Source organism: Cydia amplana, chromosome 3 (genome assembly GCF_948474715.1).
Source record: "Cydia amplana chromosome 3, ilCydAmpl1.1, whole genome shotgun sequence".
Taxonomy (NCBI): domain Eukaryota; kingdom Metazoa; phylum Arthropoda; class Insecta; order Lepidoptera; family Tortricidae; genus Cydia; species Cydia amplana.
The window spans coordinates 21,812,329-21,826,090 of NC_086071.1; the positions used below are offsets into that span (position 1 = coordinate 21,812,329).

Here is a 13,762-nt window from a genome sequence, read left to right on the forward strand (position 1 = left end):
TACCAAACTTGGCGTAGTAACTAAAATGATGTAGATATCAAGATAAAGTTGAGAGCCCCACTAATCTAATTTACATCAAATATCTGGGTGGCTCCACTTCTTAAATCCATCCTCGGGTCCTAAGGACCAATCTTGCCAAAGGAAATCTCTTGTTCATGCAACGCCGTCGTTTAGGGCTTCGACTCTCGACTAGAAGGAATTACAGCGGGAATCGCCACCAAGTCTAATAGTAGGTACTATGCCTTGTGGGATACGGTCGAAGAGATAGTTAAACATACTAAAAGTTGGTAGCGGTTTCTGGATCTGAACTAAGTATATTCCCATAAGGCACTGCACTATAAGCAGTATAATATAATAATATAATACTCACTAGGAGTTTTAATAATTCAAGACAATTAAAACTTCGTCATATGCACAGACATGAATGTCATCGCTGACGCTTGACAGACAGTTGAAGTGTGCGAAAGGGAAGCCATCACGTATATTATGAGCATCCCATGCATAGAAGGTAGCAAATAGTAGCAACTTATACAAGTGGTCTACGCGTGCCTCCGTGAGGGACAAAACATATAAATTTGACTAATCATAGCGTCGCTATTATTGGTCGAATTTATTTGTTATGGTGGGCAACAAATGAATTCAATTTACGGTAGGGAATAAAACAAGATGTGAGACTGTGACAAGGACAAACAATAATAGCGCTTTCGCTGCTACTCCTACTGAAAGATACATAAGACTATCCCGTTTTGTCAGTTATCCCCACCACTCATGCCCAGTCCAGTTATACTAAGTTCATGATCCCATGAATGCGAAAGAGACAGAGGCCGCGGACGGCCAAGAGCGTATCACCGTAATAGGGATGGTGACACATGTTGAATTTATAACAAAATCTAGTAAAATAGATAGCAAACGAGCAATTTATCACAATAATGTGGATATTAAAATAAAATATTGAAAAATTACAAAAATACAGGACCCGAAAGTTTCAAAATTTAAGTATTTTTTAACTTCCAAAAACGATAAAAGTAAGGGTACCATTGGATTCCTTACATTTCATCCAAAAAAATATTGTATAGCAACTATATACATAAACGCGAAATTTTTCACCGACAAAAACGCAATTTTCTTGTTTTGTCCATACTACTCCATACTACAAGATGGGCGATGACGTCACGGCTTCTGGCCGTTTTGTATAGGGCGTTTCGCGAGTGAAGTGCGATTGTCGGCCTTTGACTACAATTTCTGACTTGTGTCGCTTTAATGCAATGGGTCCCATATAGACATTTGATCCTAAAAACAAACCCGATCGATTGATACCATAAATGAAAATTAGTCATGTAGCCTATACTTAATTTGAAAAATTTCTACCAAAAAGTAATTAATACCTAATAATAAGAACATTAATAATCATCCGGGTAATTACTTAGTTTTTGAAGTCGGTACCAAACCAAATTTTGGAGAACCGATATTTTAGCCAACGAAGAACGCTGTACTTGCAAAAAAAGTTGATTCCACCTATATCCTTTACTATGGTTGCCTACCTCGTATTATTAGGAATTAAATAATGTTGAGCAACATTACGGTACTGAAATGAAACAGTCTTAATGATATGCATCTTTTTATGTTTTCTCAATCTAGGTAATAACACTTAATATTAGTAACACATATTTAGATTTAATTTAATTATATTAGTAATTATTTAATACAAAATAACTTCATTATCGATCAGTCTTTACTTATCTTTACTTAATTCTTAACATTATTCTTTTAATGCAAATATTATTATATAATATTGTTCTCACAACCGTAATACAATTCCATTCAATTCATAGTTATTTAACGGCACAAGTAAGTTCAGAATATTTAAAAGGCTTATTTCATTTATAAGTACCTACGTGTAGAATGTATATCATAGAGAATAATTCGATATCTAAAGTATATACTTTACATATGTACCTACGGATTACAAATTGCCAGTTCACCGTTTATCTGACGCGATTGGTATGAAGTCATGATCGCCAGCTAAGACTGGTTGAATACTCGGCCATTCCGTAGTTGACCTTAATAGTACATACTACTATAATGTGGACGATGAACATTTCTAGTTGGTTCTGATTCTTCCTGTAGGTATATGGACACTTGGATATGGATGACATTTATGATTATAAATTTATGTTAAACCTTCAACTCTTCCATGACATCTTCGGCTTCTGCGCGCAAGTTTTCCACTTTCTCGATCAACATCATCTGAAAAATAGGTAATAAATATAATATAATTATACTCATTTTGGTAATTAGCAATGCATAAATATTAACATTGTTATTAAGTAAAAATTAATCTGTGAAATGTAAATATAGAGTAAATGCATGTTAGTATTAAGTATGTATAGTAAATTTGCACGCCGTAAGTCGGCAGAATTGTGCTGGACTTATATCTCTATGTAACATCTGTGTTAACCATGATTCTAGCAAATAAATTACAAATGTCTAAAATAAGTATATCAAAGCGTACCGAAAGGGATGTTAGCTGTATTTAAAATTATTAGAAATACAGCACTAGCAAAGAGACTTTGAAATAGAGGCGGTTTGTTATGTAGCCACAGTAAATTCCCTGCCATCTTTTGACAAAAAGATTAAAACTGTTACAACGCCATTTAACTTTGACTTTGACAATGCTTTCTTTCACTGATATGTGTTAATTTGTTATAATTGAAATTAACGCCATCTACCCGAGAGTAGGCCAAAGGGATGGTGCAATCTTTTCGAGCGATGGCGCCATAACCTTTGGCCTACACTCAAAAGATGGCAGTAAATGTACTGGGGCTGCATAATTTACCACGACAGTAACTCTCTATTCACTCTATTATCTTTGGCTCTAGTTATGATTACGTGATTTCGTCCTAAAACAGGCCAAGCTTACGAGGCTGTAGTGCAGTGGTTCCTAACCTTTTCAGTTCGGTTACCCCTATGACTAACTGGTATATATAAGCCAGGGGGATGGTACGGAGGGTTCTCGGGGGTGTAAAGCAGAAGACCGTGCGTTCAGTACATAGGTTTATTACCGGACTGACAAGTCTTACAAAATAGCCGGCGCCAGAGGGCGCGCGGGGAGACTTAACCCTACCCTCCACCAATATACATACATAACACTAACTAGGGAACCTGATTTTACCCCTCCTCCCAACAATGGTAATAAAAAATAAAACGTGTACGTTTGTTGTATTGTTATATTAGGTTGGCTAACCTAATAAGCTTATTACCCCCATAAAATACCAGTTTTACCCCCACGGGGGTAATTACCCCCAGGTTAGGAACCACTGCTGTAGTGCCTGTAGTATAGTATAGTATACATACTCTGGCAGCGCTGACGAGGTGTGTGGCGGCGGACCTGGAGAGATGGTTGACGGCTGCGGCGAGGTCGTCGGCCGACGCCTTGGCTAGGTCCTCGACGCGCTTGAAGCCGGCGCGCATCAGCTGCAGCGCGCGCGCCTGCAAGCGCAATACAAACACTTTCACACATTCACCGCCTACTTGGAAGTGTTTTCTGAGGATACCCATTTAATAGTTTTGATCAACGAACTAGAATAGTGCTAGTAGTGAATAGTTTTGTTAATATCACTTCAATCACAGAAAACCGTCTAGGGTCTGACTTCAATGCACCATCTTCAAATGATGTGCTTTCTTACCTGAGCTGTGTCATTCAATAGAACTTGCGAACTATGTAAACAAAAGTTACTAGTAATTTGACATTCAGTGTCAATTTTAGTATGGCGGTTTGTTTACATAGTTAGCAAGTTCTATTGAATGACACTTTACACATAATACAATGCTTTTAAGTGTTACTTGTTTTTATTGCAGTTTCTGGATTGGACCATGCATGTTTGTCTGTCAAGTAGTCTTTTGACTTTTTTTTAAGTAATTCTCAAAAGCTGGTAAGGGTAATCTATACTAATTTACACTATGACGAATACCCTATTTGTTACTATTTTTGTTGTACAGTCACCAGCAAAAATATATGACTGTGGGCAGCCGTGCAAAAATATCTGATGCTCCATTGGAGGCATAAGTATATGACGACACTACCTCGGTAAAAATATGTGATGCTTTGTAGCTGGCAAAAACATCGTTAGTCTGTATCCGCATAAATATCGGATCGGGTGGCTTAAAAATATTTGACGACTCATAAAAATCAAAATTATGTGATTACTCTTATAATTTATTTTATTAATTTGGAATATGAATTAAATGACGTGTTAATATTGTGTTCAGTTAAGATTGAGCCTTAAACTATTCACACATGAGCTATTTTTGCTGAGCTAACTGACATATTATAATCCGGCCCCAGGAACTCCGACGAATATCTCTTCAAATGAAAAGCACCTTTCCTTGTCAAAACTGTTTATTACACTTTTTCTTGTGAAATAATCGCTAGACACAAAAACTCTGCCCGCACGCATCTTTTTCCTTTTATGTTTCCTAAACCCGCCACAGGTGGCGCTGCGTTGATCGTCGCTAAAACGTCCGATCAAGCAAACTACTTAAAAATTTAATATTGCAACTAAATCTTGTAATTAAATTAACAATTATGTTTTAAACATTAAATTAAAATAAATAAATTATATAAATTAATATTTCACACTTATTGTTTAGAATTGAAATTAAAAGTAAACAGTTAGGTACTTTAATGAACGAGATGGACCGACATGAATATTCGGAAAAGTACTATTTAAATGGAATACACTTTTAAGCCACGTCGGAACGAGATATCTGAATTAAAATTATAATTGAAATTAATAATTAAGGTCTTGGTTCGTCAAGCGTTGTAATACTCGGCCATCCTGGGTCATCGGTCGCGGCCCGCGCCGATCGAATGAAGTGTTCTTGTCGCCATAACTCAAAATCTACAAATGTAATCCAGTTATCATTGACCCTATAGTCCGGGAGTCAACTACTAAATTAGGAAGGTGATATTTAATAGAACACGTAGTATCTAAAAAAAAAAATGATGTTCCTGGCAGCACTCTTGTCTCCTCTTGTAGCCTTTGTTATGCTGTTATTAGAAAGTATATCATCACACAGTTTGTTACTTCAGCGAGTTTTTCACACAGTTTAAGTATTTCACACAGATTGAAATGTTACTTCTGATGGTTATATGCACACAGTTCGTGTTAATATTTTATATAGTAATCATGTAATAATAGTTCACACAGATAGATACAATCTGATTTAACACACAGTTTTTTTCACAGGTTATTAATATAGTATGTTTCACACAGATTATTAGGGCATTTCACACAGATTCCAATATCTATCACACAGATGATTCACACAGACTGGGATATATATAAATATACACACAGAACTTGCTATTAGCAAATATAGCTCTATATTTGCTTATTTATGTTATTGTAGCTTATACAGAATTTGACATACATATTTTGGATTTACTGGTAAACTATTGGTATTTGAAGAGACGAGCAGGCAAAAAGAAAAAGAACTCTGACAGTTAGTACAGTAACACATATAATTGTATTATGACACAATAATAAAACATTACAGTTGTTGTCATTAATTTAGAGAAATCACATAACCATATGAAACATTTTTGGAAACGGCAGAAAGAAAATATTATAACGTAACGATAAATCAACTCTCTAATAAATCTATAAGGTCGTCACGATCTACTTCGTGATCCGAATCTGAGCTATCTGATACAGCCGGCTTATATGGGCGAAGAGAATCTCCGGCGACAACTGTACTGAATTTTCTATACCCTTTAACCCCTTGTATACTATTAATCGTATATCTATCAATTAATGGGTCAGCCTTTGAAATTTTATACGGACCGGTATATACGCTACCTAATTTCTTTGTGACACCCGTTGCGTGGTCACGAGAAATACCGCCCTTCCACAAAACCATTTGTCCAACTTGATATTTAGTGCACTTTTTATGTTTTCTATCGTACCGGTCTTTCATGACAGTCATATTTTTATCGATGTTTAATGCCGCAGATTTCCTTCTTTCATTAAGCTGTGTTTTTAGATCAGTATTCTCGCTGTCAATGTTGGGATAAGCCGGTAGGAGAGTATTTTTATGGCTGAACATTAGGTTAAACGGAGTTTCACCTGTAACCGCATGTGGAGTATTATTGATGCCCCAGATAACATCGCCTAGTTTCTCATCCCAGGTGCACTCGCTCTCTGCTGTGGTGTTAAGGCCGTTTACTATGGTCCTGTTTACTCTCTCGACTTGACCGTTAGCGCGAGGACACGCTACTGCATTCAAAACGTGCTTGAACTGCTTTTCACCTGCAAACGCTTTAAAATATCTACTAGTGAAAGCCACACCACGATCTGTAATAATTCGCGTGGGATACCCAAACACAGATATTATATCGTTTATATTTTTTATAGTTTCAACTGAACTAGTGCCTTTCACTGCCTTTGCGAAAACAAATTTCGTAAAAGAATCAATGGCTACCAATATATAGGATTTTCCGTTTCGTGTCTTTAGAAAAGGTCCCAAATGATCAGCGTGGAGTGTATGCATCGGTACATTAATTTTAGGAATGGGATGCAGTTCACCTTCACTTTTACCATAATTTCCTTTCGCATATGCACATGTTAGGCACGAGTTAACATATTTTCGTATGAACCTCGTCATGCCAGGAAACCAAAACTGGGACTTTATGGTTTTTTCACATTTGTCAAAGCCTAAATGCCCTATTTGATCATGGTACTTTTGTAACAAGCCCCATTTTGCAAGTTTTGGTATGACAAATCGACTACCATAAAAAGTCTTGCGGTATAAACACCCATTCTCTATCTTATAGTTGTTTACAATATCTGGGTTATTAGTATTTTCTTTAAGCTGTTTCATGATACTCTGTATGTGATCATCCTGAAGCTGTAAAGTCATGCGCCAATCTAGTTCTTCTATGCGCAGTACTGGGACGGTATCGACGGGGTTCCTACTCAGGGCGTCTACATGTTGCATCCGAATGCCAGGTCGATACTCAACTTCCACATCAAAGTCTTGAATGGCGAGCCACCAACGCGCGATACGTGGGATCAGATCTTTTTTTAAAAGAGTAGTCCTAAGAGCCGCGCAGTCTGTGACAACTTTAACTGGGATACCGGTCAGGTAAATGCGAAATCTCTTTAAGGATTCTACTACAGCCAGAGTTTCCAATTCGTAACTATGATAAATTTGTTCTTCGCGACTGGTTACTCGACTGAAATAGGCTACAGGCTTAAGATGTCCGTCGCGTTGATATTGAAGCAAAATTCCACCTAATCCCATCTTGCTCGCGTCTGTGTGGAGTTCAGTTTTGGCATGTACATCATAAATAGCTAGTACAGGCCTTTGTGTCAAAATTGTTTTTAAATTTTTGAACGCAGACTCCTGTTCAGACGACCATTTCCATTCCACATCTTTCTTTGTCAAGTAAGTGAGGGGTCGTGCAATTTCAGCAAATCCTTTGACGTATCTTCGGAAATATGATGCTAGACCTACAAATTGACGCACTTCATGTACATTCCGAGGTCGCTTAAAGTTTGCTACGCTATCGATTTTTGCTTTTCCTGGTCTTACAGTGCCTTCCGTTATTTCATGACCTAAATAATGAACATGTGTTTTTAAGAATGCACATTTTTTAATATTTAATTTTAGGTTTGCTTGTGCAAGTAATTGTAAAACCTGCTCTAGAAGACCTAAACCCTCTTCGATTGTGAGAGACGGAATCATGACATCATCAAGATATATAGCAAGTCTATTTTCTAATGAGCCTAACGCACGACGGATAAGGCGCGAAAAGACAGCAGGCCCGTTTGCTAGCCCAAATGGCATTTTAATAAATTCATATTGACCATTGGCAAATACAAAGCTAGTTTTGCTTATAGAGTCCTCGTCCATTTTAACCTGGTAATAACCCTGAGCCAGATCTAACGTCGTAAAATATACTTTTCCTACAAGTCTGTTAATTTGGTCGTCAATATTTGGTAATGGATATCGATCCTTTACTGTTTGAGAATTTAATGCACGATAGTCGACACATAATCTGTAATCTCCATCTTTTTTTTTTACAAGGATGACAGGACTCGCATAATCTGAGGTCGACTCTCGGACTATGCCGGCCGAAACGAGTTCATCGACTTTTTGCTGGACGATTTGATTTTGTTTGTATGACATTCGATACGGTTTAAAATATACAGGCTGGTCAGTAGTAGTTTTTATTTTCATTTGCACTAAGTCACTACAACCAAGGTCATCTGTACACTCTGCAAAACAATGTGCGTAATCGTTTAAAATCCGTAATAGATGTGAGGCATCATGTTCGCTTATTTGACCGACGTTTATCATAGACGGATCCATGTTTACATTTTCACCTGAGGATGAATTTACTTGCGGCATGTCTGTTACAGTTAAAACATCGCTTTGTACATACATTTCCGCGCGACTAATGAGCTTATTTGCAGGCCATTTTATACATTTCTCACCGAGATTTATTATGCGTAAAGTGTAAGGAGTCTTTTCCAGAAACGTTTGAGGAATGAAATACGAATATGGCCCAAGTGAAAATACCACTGGATTTGTAATCAAAATGTTTTGAGATTCAGATTCTAATTCATGTTTAATATAAACAGAAATGTCGCTGCTCCTGCCGGGGGGAAGTTCTAAATCATGCTCTAGGTACAGTGGAACTTTATTCACAAAGTCAGAGTTGTTTAACTTTATATCGCTCAAATAATTATCGTCGTATGTTGTGGCACACAAGATGACACTTGATGACGTTGTAACAAGGCTCACATTAGCACAATTTATTAATGGTTGTCCCACTATCAAATCTATATCACTTAGCGGTTCATTCGTTATTTCTGCATTACTTGTGAGATGCAAATCATCGATGAACAATTTGAATTGTATTCTACCTAGTGACGCCGTAAGCAATCCTCCGAAACCCTTAAAAATGACGTTCGATGGCACAACCTTTGTGCACAAAGCCTGAGCCATTTTAGCCGTCATAATATTTACTTTACTGCCTGTATCAATATATCCGACTGCTGGTACATCATCAATGGTAATACGTTTTATATACAAATCATTTATAACTTCGTACGTAGTGAAATATACTGTCAGTACCTGTTGTTTTGTTTGCGGACGCTGAGGAACGGCGGGCGACGCTCGCGAGGAGCCTGCGGCGAACCAGCAGGCGGCAGCATCGTGTCCGGTGCGCTGGCAGACCTGGCAGCGGGTGGCGCGGCAGTCCCGAGCTTCATGTCCCGGCTTGCGACAGTTGTAACAAAGTTTTGGTAGTAGTCCGGTGGCGACGCTTCCCCGACGCCAACCAGCCTTTTGTTCCGCCGCTCTAACTTCAACCTTCTTGTAATTTTCTAGTGATGAAAGAAACCCATAATAGAGCTGATCAGGTGACTCGCAGTTAAAAGCCTTGGCATTGGCCTGCAATTCTGTCGGCAATCCACGTATTAAACAGGAGGCAGCGTCTTCTCCTTCAATCTTGCACTTTTTTATTAATGACATTTTATCGTGGTAATAATTCGTCATTGTTTCACGCTCAGTCTTCTTTCTCGCTAACATTTCTTCAAGACGTTCCACAAATTCTGTTGAGCGTGGAAATGCGTTTATTAGCTTTTCATTCCACAATTTCCATGATGCAGCGTAGTCATCTAGTTCGTCATACCATTCTCTAGCTGCACCTCGTAGTCGTATTTGCATAACAAATATTTTGTCGCGATCGTCCCATTCGTATAGATCGCCGAGTTGTTCAATTTTATGCAGCCAACCTTTTACATTGGTACTTCTTTTGGCAGGGTCAAATTTAGGAATTAATTCCGCATCTGCATGTGAAATATGACGTTTCTTCTTCGCAGCAGGTTGAGCAGGTGTATTTTCCTTCCCTGTATATTGGGTAACCCTTTCTTCTTTTCCGTCATCTTCACTTCCATCTTCGTCGTACTTTCTCTTCCCTAAACCTCGAAAATATGGTCCAAGCATTAGGGCGCGTTAAACGACCACTTCTGAAATATAATCCGGCCCCAGGAACTCCGACGAATATCTCTTCAAATGAAAAGCACCTTTCCTTGTCAAAACTGTTTATTACACTTTTTCTTGTGAAATAATCGCTAGACACAAAAACTCTGCCCGCACGCATCTTTTTCCTTTTATGTTTCCTAAACCCGCCACAGGTGGCGCTGCGTTGATCGTCGCTAAAACGTCCGATCAAGCAAACTACTTAAAAATTTAATATTGCAACTAAATCTTGTAATTAAATTAACAATTATGTTTTAAACATTAAATTAAAATAAATAAATTATATAAATTAATATTTCACACTTATTGTTTAGAATTGAAATTAAAAGTAAACAGTTAGGTACTTTAATGAACGAGATGGACCGACATGAATATTCGGAAAAGTACTATTTAAATGGAATACACTTTTAAGCCACGTCGGAACGAGATATCTGAATTAAAATTATAATTGAAATTAATAATTAAGGTCTTGGTTCGTCAAGCGTTGTAATAATATCATGATTATGCATATACATAGCTGTATGACTTTGACTAGTGCAAGTGTGTAGTACCTTTTCCATTGTTGTTTAATTAAATAGTGCGGCTGCGGCTGACTCCACGAGACAGACAGGCCTAGCCTAGTGTGGCGGTAATAGGTTAAGTAAACCAATGTATTCTTTTTGGTAAATAAACTATTTTTATTTAATTTTTTATAATACGTCCACTTATGTAAAAACATCGTAATTAAAAGTTTATATTTTTATCCGTGAAGACATTTATCATCATTTATGACGACAGAACTGAAAGTATTACTGAGTATAATTATTGAAGTAGCTATTATCAATTTATCATTGACTGAAAAGTTACTGAAAGAGTGTCGGTTGCTATGTAAGATTTAGTATAAAAAGAAACGTGCTAAAATAGCAAACGTCATGGAGAAACTGACAGGATGTTACGTACAAGAGTTCCGCCACTATAAATTCGTAACTGACCTAAGGTGACAAATAGAAATAAAACTATCCCGAGCTGTCCCCGCGGTCACGTGGTACGGGGAGTCGGGGACAGCCAGTAACACGTGTTAAGCTTTGGATTCCTCCGAAAACGGTGCCGTTATATAGCGGCCGCAAAATACGGCCGTCTTTACGGTGGCGACATGTGGAAAGTACCACGGCGTCATAATACACCGTCATCCACCAAGGTCAAAGCGGCAAATTTGAAAAATGTAGGCGAGATGGGATAACGTCCCATAGAAAATTTGAATTTCGCGCCTTTTTCTACTGACAAAATTTGCTTGACCATCTATAATTTACTTGGAGGATGAAATATCATCAGAAGAGGAAAATAATCGTAGTACGGAATCATTTATTCAAATCTCGTGTCATTTATTCAAAATGGCGTCACCGCTATCTAATAAAACGTTCACGAAACTATCGACACCGTCATGACGGCCGTCATCTTACGTTACGTTGACAATCAACGTAACGTAACGCCGTCTAGGAAACCGCGCCATCTTGTTTACATAGACAACGTTCTAGTGACGTCATTAAGAGGCCGGTATCGATTTTAGTCGCAAAAATGTAAAATTGATAGATTGAGTCGATGAAATTGTCCACCTTTTGTTACGTAATAGAAACAACAAGTACTGGTATCTATTAGCACGTCTTCTTATCTTGCATTTGTACAGATCATTTTTTTGAAAACTGACTCACTAAATTAGTAATAATTTTTTTTCTGATGGACGTTTAGGTAAACGCGCGTAAAGCACTGATTTAGTCGATCTTATTTGTAAATTTCGTAAAGTTTGGACTGCTAAAAATGGTAATTTTGTATTACACATATCCTGTACTCCAACTTTCATAGACTACATTTTTGTTATATGATATTGAACAAGAGTAAATGAAAGTTAGACGAAATCAATTTTCACCAGAAATTACTTCAAAACAAGTGAACATTTTTCGTGAAAATCGACTTAATTTCAACGTAATTTTGATACTTAAACAATCTACAACACTTCCTGAAACTGTTTTTATACATCATTTTTTATAATTTATAACTATAATTTTTTGATGAATTTTTAAAAACTGCCCCTTCTCGTCACATATTGCCGGTGACGCACGCTCGGGACCTTATTATTAAAAGGCAAGATGAGAAGACGTGTTAATAGAAACCAATACTTGTTATTTAGATATTACGTAACAAAAGGAGTACAATTTCAACGACTAAATCTATCAATTTTACATTTTGGCTCTCTGAGCCTTAAACGCTATATAGCGGCCGTCATATTACGGCACCGTTTTCGGAGGAATCCAAAGCTTTACCTTCTTGACGGCCGGCAGCTCCATGAGCTGGCTGAGCTCAGGCGCGGCGCAGTGCGCCAGGCGAGGGGATAGCTCGCTGAACAACGCCCTGCGGACACGGCATGTAGCTGGTGAGTACAAATGGAGCCTTACATACGGACGAACATCGCTAATGATAGTTTAGGCATCGCTAAAGTAGGCATAAAATGCGCTAATGAACATACCCCGGCCGGCGAGAGCAAAAATGCGTCTGCTCCTAGTGCTTAATTAAATATCGACTATTCTATCGACATATGGATGTCGATGGAATAGTCGACTTTTAATTAAGCACAATTTTTTTTTTTAAACTGAGCCATTAGTATTTGTTATTTATTTCAACTTGATACCTCCACGCGTTTCTAAGAATAACCCTAAAACAATTTTAAACTGAATAAATACAAACGCTTGGTTTTAATTTTGTTTACAACAATAATTAATACTTCTGCATATCATAACGGTGGTCCAGTACATCGTGTTGTTTTTATCGACATCGACCAAAGTGTGTGTCCTCGCACTATTAAGCTGTTAACGCATTTTTGCTCTCGCCGGCCGGGGTATGCTAATGAACGTAAAATAAAGCTACACCTCTGCCCGAGAAGTGCCCAACACACGAGGAGGGTGGAAAGAACACAATATACCTGAACGTCCACAGATGTTCCAGCTCCTCACAAAAGCGGGTAGCGCTCGACGCAAGTGCTGCGGCGGACGCCATGACAGTTTGCACGAGGCCGCGCGACACGCAGTATCTAAACAATAATTATTTAGATACTAACAAAAAAACCGGCCAAGTGCGAGTCGGACTCGCGCACGGAGGGTTCCGCACCATCAACAAAAAATAGAGCAAAACGAGCACAAAAAAACAAGCAAAAAAAACGGTCACCCATCCAAGTACTGACCCCGCCCGACGTCGCTTAACTTCGGTCAAAAATCACGTTTGTTGTATGGGAGCCCCGCTTAAATCTTTATTTTATTATGTTTTTAGTATTTGTTGTTATAGCGGCAACAGAAATACATCATCTGTGAAAATTTCAACTGTCTAGCTATCACGGTTCGTGAGATACAGCCTGGTGACAGACGGATGGACGGATAGCGGAGTCTTAGTAATAGGGTCCCGTTTTTACCCTTTTGGGTACGGAACCCTAAAAAGTAGTAAACGCTTCTAATGTCCGAGAGCAAACCGGCATCTTTAGCATTCGCGGCTGACGACATACACCCGCTCAATCTCTTGACTGCATGCTAACTTGGCCGGGCCGGGGACAGATGGGAATGCGCAGGTAATTCATTAACAAAGCTTAATACAATTTAATGTGGTTGGCTGGCCGTGCGTGGACCTTATCTCTACGATATAAGATCTACGCCTGGTTAGTTGAGTGTGATGCTGTCCCGCAAGATAG

The 13,762-nt window shown here is 38.2% G+C and overlaps 1 protein-coding gene across 1 annotated transcript in view; it reads right to left on the reverse strand.

The window, feature by feature from the left end:
- Positions 1-2,161: 2,161 nt before the first annotated feature.
- Positions 2,162-13,762, reverse strand: part of LOC134662735 (helicase POLQ-like) — a 34,144-nt gene continuing 22,543 nt past the window's right edge. The window contains exons 16-19 of the mRNA XM_063519007.1: positions 13,007-13,114; positions 12,351-12,438; positions 3,355-3,489; positions 2,162-2,247 (exon numbers count right to left, since the gene is read on the reverse strand). Coding sequence (XP_063375077.1) covers positions 2,176-2,247; positions 3,355-3,489; positions 12,351-12,438; positions 13,007-13,114 — 403 coding nt within the window. The 3' untranslated portion in view covers positions 2,162-2,175. The remainder of the gene's footprint in view (positions 2,248-3,354; positions 3,490-12,350; positions 12,439-13,006; positions 13,115-13,762) is intronic.